The sequence below is a fragment of the Pteropus vampyrus genome, unplaced genomic scaffold (assembly GCF_000151845.1).
Source record: "Pteropus vampyrus isolate Shadow unplaced genomic scaffold, Pvam_2.0 Scaffold291, whole genome shotgun sequence".
Taxonomy (NCBI): Eukaryota; Metazoa; Chordata; class Mammalia; order Chiroptera; family Pteropodidae; genus Pteropus; species Pteropus vampyrus.
The window spans coordinates 414,701-419,827 of NW_011889072.1; the positions used below are offsets into that span (position 1 = coordinate 414,701).

The 5,127-nt window shown below is 59.8% G+C and overlaps 1 protein-coding gene across 1 annotated transcript in view; it reads left to right on the plus strand.

Annotated features, from left to right (window-relative positions):
* LOC105302975 (putative ciliary rootlet coiled-coil protein 2) overlaps positions 1-5,127 on the plus strand; it is a 71,861-nt gene that overhangs the window by 39,346 nt on the left and 27,388 nt on the right. The window contains exons 14-16 of the mRNA XM_023521081.1: positions 2,862-2,989; positions 3,488-3,657; positions 4,281-4,457. Coding sequence (XP_023376849.1) covers positions 2,862-2,989; positions 3,488-3,657; positions 4,281-4,457 — 475 coding nt within the window. The remainder of the gene's footprint in view (positions 1-2,861; positions 2,990-3,487; positions 3,658-4,280; positions 4,458-5,127) is intronic.

The following is a 5,127-nucleotide window of genomic DNA, read 5'->3' on the forward strand; positions in this document are numbered from 1 at the left end:
CCGGTGGCCACTCCAGGCTTCCCCGTCGAGCAGACGGCGTGCCCTTCTCCCCACAAAGCCCGAGAGCTGCCGCCGTCGGCCACCTTCAGCCACCTGACATCCTTGAACCAATCCTGGAATCGCAGGCTTAGACCGGCAGGCCGGGGTCACATGCCTGTCCTTGGAGTCGGGAGTGGTGCCAGCCCCAAGGAACCACGATCTCAGGGCGGGGGCAGAGTGAGCACCGAAGTCCCCCCGGGGGGCACCGCCAGAAGATGTGGAGTGGGCACTTTGGGCAACACCGGGGTGCCCTGTGGGCTGTTGCCTGGTGAGCCGAGCTGGTCCCGAGGCTCCACAGAAATCCAGCAGCGGACGGCTTTGTGGGCCCTGGGGCCCCCCTCTCAGGAGCAGCTAAGGGTTTCGTGGACAGAGTTCCTCCTGGAGTTCCAGAATCTAGAGGTGCTGAGAAATCTGTGTATCTGGGTCACCTTCACAGACAAACCTCCAAATGGAAGCTCGTGCATAAATCAGGGTAGAAAGCCTGACCAAGCCTGCTGGGGGCTGTCAGGAGCAGAGGGCCCCATGCCCTGCCCATGCTGCCTCCCGGGCCCCTGGGTGCTCGGGAGAGCAGGGCTTCAAGGCCTCTCCTCCTGCCAGCATCAGCTCCTGGACCACAGGCTCTGTCAGAGGCTATCGGAACCGGGTCCTGCCCGACCTTGCCCTGACGTCTGCACGGAGCAGCCCCACATCCCCCAGGCAGTCACACGCCCACTAAACAGCATTTGGTGATGCCCAGTCCAGGCCTCTGCTGACAGGACTTGTCCTGAAACCACAGCTGCCCGACACACACGGCACTTATCCGGCTAGCTCGCTGGGGCCAGAGGGTCTGGCTGCCCGGTTTCAGTGAGCGCCCAGGGAGCAGTGACACGTCTCGGTGTGACAAGCCCTGCCCCAGCTCCTCCCGCCTCCTGACAAAACCTCCCACAGCCAGAGGACCCTGGGTTTGAGGTCCTCCAGCCCCCACTTCCAGGCCCTGACCAGGCTGCAGCTCTAGGACCCCTTAGCTCACAGGTGCCGGCACGCTGGTCAGCCCTCAAGGTGGACTGGGTTTTAGCCTGCGCCCCAGCTGCTCACCCTCTCTGGCCACGTGGGAGGCTGAGCTGCCCTGGGCTTCCACAGAGGGATTGGCCACCTTTCAGGTTCCCAGGCCTCTTGCAGCTCTTGAGCAGCAGAGGTCCCTTCCCCCAGGGGTGACCTGAGGGCACATGGGAGGGGAGGGCTCCAGGTGCACCTGGAAGGATTTTCCACAAGCAGAGCTGGGGAGAGCGGTCCAGGCCAAGGGAGCACAGGGAGCTGGCACCACGGGGGACGGGGCACCATGCAGCGTGGGCGGGGCATCACAGGGGCGGGGCGCCACGCAGTGTTGGGGGGTGAGGCTGGAGGGGACCCAGATATCAGAGAAGGGAAGTTTCTGGGCTCTGCAGACATTGGGGAGCCCCGGAAGGTGCTGATGCACCCAAAGGCGGCAGCAGCGGGCAGGGAGGCCCAGCGAGACTGGGCGAGGGCCCACGGCCTCCCTGACCCACCAACTCGCATGCGGCTGTGCATTTGCTGTTGGTGTGTTCACGCGGGTATTGCATTGAGTGTGGGGTGCCCGTGAGTTGCTTGGTCACCTATGTCACCCAGCACAGCAGAGCATAGTAACAATTAAAACGTGCTCACTGGCTGGTTGACAGATTGGCTGTCAGAAGTTCAAGCCACTTCATCGCCCTCTCCAGAGGTGGGCGCTGGTGTCGGCTGCCGCCTGTCATTCTGGGTGTTTTCTGGGCATTGGCATCTTGTGTACAGGGACACGGGCAGCTTCTGCATTTCTGGGGGTCATGCCGTGTGTGGTCCTGTTTTCGCTTTTCCAAGCAACGCTTTCTGTGACAAGAGCATAGAGAAGAGAGTTTCCTCATCCTTGTTACGACCGACGAGTGCACCAGTTTCTAAAGCAAGCTGCCCGCTCAGCGCTGAAGCCGAGTCCGGTTAACGCCCTGTGTGCAGCCACAGAGAACGTCCTTGGACGCGCATTGTTGGGTTTTGTGTGTTTCTAACGAACTGACACCTAGAAGTAGAATTGCTGGCTCAATGATAGGCGCACTTTAAGTTTCGGAATTCCCCGGCCCCCCAAAGAAAGTGATCCTCACACCCTAAGAACTCCGGGCATCACCAGTACTTTGATCTTTTGGTAATCTAATGCATGATCGAGAACGATCGATGGCTTGTGATTTGAATCTCCTTGAATACTGGTAAGGTTGAGCAAGTTTCGCGTGTTTATTCACCATTGGTGGAGTTTTGTGTAAATAACAGTCATTTTTCTCATTTTTCTGTAGGATGCACTGACTTTCTGTCATTGATTGGTAGGAGCTCTTTGTATATGATGGCTATTGACCCTTTGTATAGTCAGTGCAGTTTTTTCCCTCCAAGTCTACCCCTTGTCTTTTAAGTTGGTTTTCTGCGTAAAAGCTCCCCGGCCCTCTCTTTAATTGTGCTTAGATCTGTCCGCATCTATTTTTGTCTTCTAGCCTTTGTGTCTCGCTTAAAAAGGAAATTATAAAATACTCTTCTGTATTTTTTCTACTGCTTTGATAGTGCTGAGTTGTTTAGCTGTTCGGTTTTTTTCTTTTGCATTTAGCTCTTAATCCACCTGAAACATGTTTTGAGTAAGGTCCGATTTGTTACTAGAGATTAAAAAGGAGCGCAGTGTCCCCTGTTTGTCCTCCGATCCACCAGCCTGGCCTTGGCCGGCACCGTTCTGCCATCCGGCGAATGGGCGTGGGCCGGCTCTCGTGGGCAGGGCCGCCTGGGTGACTTGCCCGCTGTGTGATGCTTCTCCATAGGGCCGAGCGGGACTCACTGGAGAGCAGCCTTGTGGAGGCTCGGCAGCTAGCAGCGCAGCTGCAGACACAGCAGGAACAGCTGGAGGGAGAGGCCCAGAGCGCCCGGCTCGCTCGGCAGGCCCTGCAAGGTGCTCCGCGGCCCCCTCTGCTCCAGTCTCCCCACGTGGGCCCAGAAGGCCCCTTCGATGGAGCTCAGTCCCAGATGTACTGCTCCCACTGCCCGGGCCCCCGGTGGCACAAACACAGAGCTCGTGCGGCTGAATGGGTCCCACCACCGTTGTCTGTGGGGGTGGTCCCTCTCCCACCTGCTTCCAGCCCTGGCCCGAGGCTCAAAACTGGCCTGTGGCCACAGGGTCAGCATGCAGCCCCTGCCCTGCGCTCCCAGCCCTGCTCAGCCCACCCTGCCACGTTCAGACCACCCAGCCCCTGGGCCTGGCCAGGGCAATGGACGGTCAGGACACATACGCTGCAGTGGGACTCTGTCCCCGCCACCCTGGCAGCCTCCTCAGGGCAGGTGGCTGTCATTTCTTGGGGCCGTCACTCCACAGGGAGCTTGCAAGGGCCACAGGGGGTCCCATGGTGTGGGGGCCTTGCGACCAGTCCTCGACGTGTGTGTCACTTCGCAGTGGAGATGGAGCAGCTGAGAAGCAGCTGGGAGGTCGAGGAGATGAAGCTGCAGTGGGACGTGGGGCGGCTCCAGCAGCAGGTGGCACAGCAGGAGCGGGAGGCACAGCTGGCCCTGGAGAACCAGGCGCTGACCCACCGTGAGGACCTGGCCCGGCTCCAGAAGGAGAAGGTCTGCCTCCCCGGGGGCCCCCAGCGACCCGGTGGCTCCCAAGGGTCTACCAGAGAACAGCGAGCTCTCGGGCTGGGGTGCTGGGGGCAGAGGTGCTGGGGGCAGAGGTGCTGGGCCACGCTGAGGCTGGGGGCAGAGACGACTCCTCACAGCCCGAGTGCACACTTAGGTCACGGGGCCTGAGCATGTGTGGGGCAGGTCCTCTCCCTCAGCAGGGGCCAGAGCCAGGCCCCCGGCTGCAGTCTGAGGCCCCGCAGCCAGAGGGAGCTCCGCCGCCTGCCCGGCCATGCCACTGTTCACTCCTGTGGGCCTTGCTGGTGGTGTGTCCACGTGCCCTGTGTGTCAGTGGGGCTTGGCGCACTCTGCAGGCTCAGGAAAGTTTTGTGAACCATTATTTAAGTGCAGGATGGTGAGGTGGAGGCCCAGGGAGCCCCGTGCAGCTCTGCCTCAGTGTCACTGTGTGTAAGACAAGGGGCACGCAGCTGGCGGGACCGAACCACCCCTGGGGACCCGTCCCGCCCTGGCGTCCGGGAACCAGGTCTCGCCAGGACCACGTGCACACGCTGGTCCCATGTGTCCTGACCCGTGCAGGCCTCACGGCCTGTTCCTTTGCCTCGGCCCAGGAGACCCTGAGCCTGTCTCTGACGGAGGAGAAGGAGGCGGCCGCACGGCAGCTGGAGCGGGAGAAGGAACTGGTAGCAAAAAGTGCAGCCAAGAAGGAAGCCTTGGAGGAAGAAATTCAGAGCCTGAAGCGCGAGCGGGATGAAAGCCTCCTCCATCTGGAATGTGAAATGCAGCAGGTGAGGGCCACCAGGCGGCAGGGTCCTCACGCCCACCTCGCCGTGCCTCCTCTGACCCCGCAAGAGGACGTGTGAGGGTGGCCTTTCCATGTCACTGCTGCTGTAACGCGGGCCACCCACAGCGCTCCTGGAGGAAGTATATCCGCCCGTCCACACATCTCCCTGTCCATCCATCTGTTCATCCGTTCGTCAGCCCATCCATGCACGGATCCATCCACTCATGCATCCGTCTGTCTATCCATCCATCCACCCGTCCATCAATCATCCATCCATCCGTCCACCCGTCCATCCATCATCCATCCATCCATCCATCCACCTATCCATTTATTCATCCATTTGTCTGACCATCCATCTGCCCATCCATCCGCTCATGCCCTCACTTGTCCATCATCCGCTCATGCACTTGACTATCTATTCTGTCCACACATCCAGCTGTCTACCCACATCCATGGCCGTGTGTCCACATACTCGGCGTCTGTGCCCACTCCTGACCTTTCATCTACCCACCAGTTTGCTTAAATGTCCATCCAATGATCCATCCATCCAACCACCCATCCACACAACTGTCCATCCAGTCGTCTGACCATCTACCCATCTATTCACTTAAATAGGCTCCTCTCTGTCCACACACTCAGCCATCCACTCATATGCACCATTCGTCCAGGTGTCT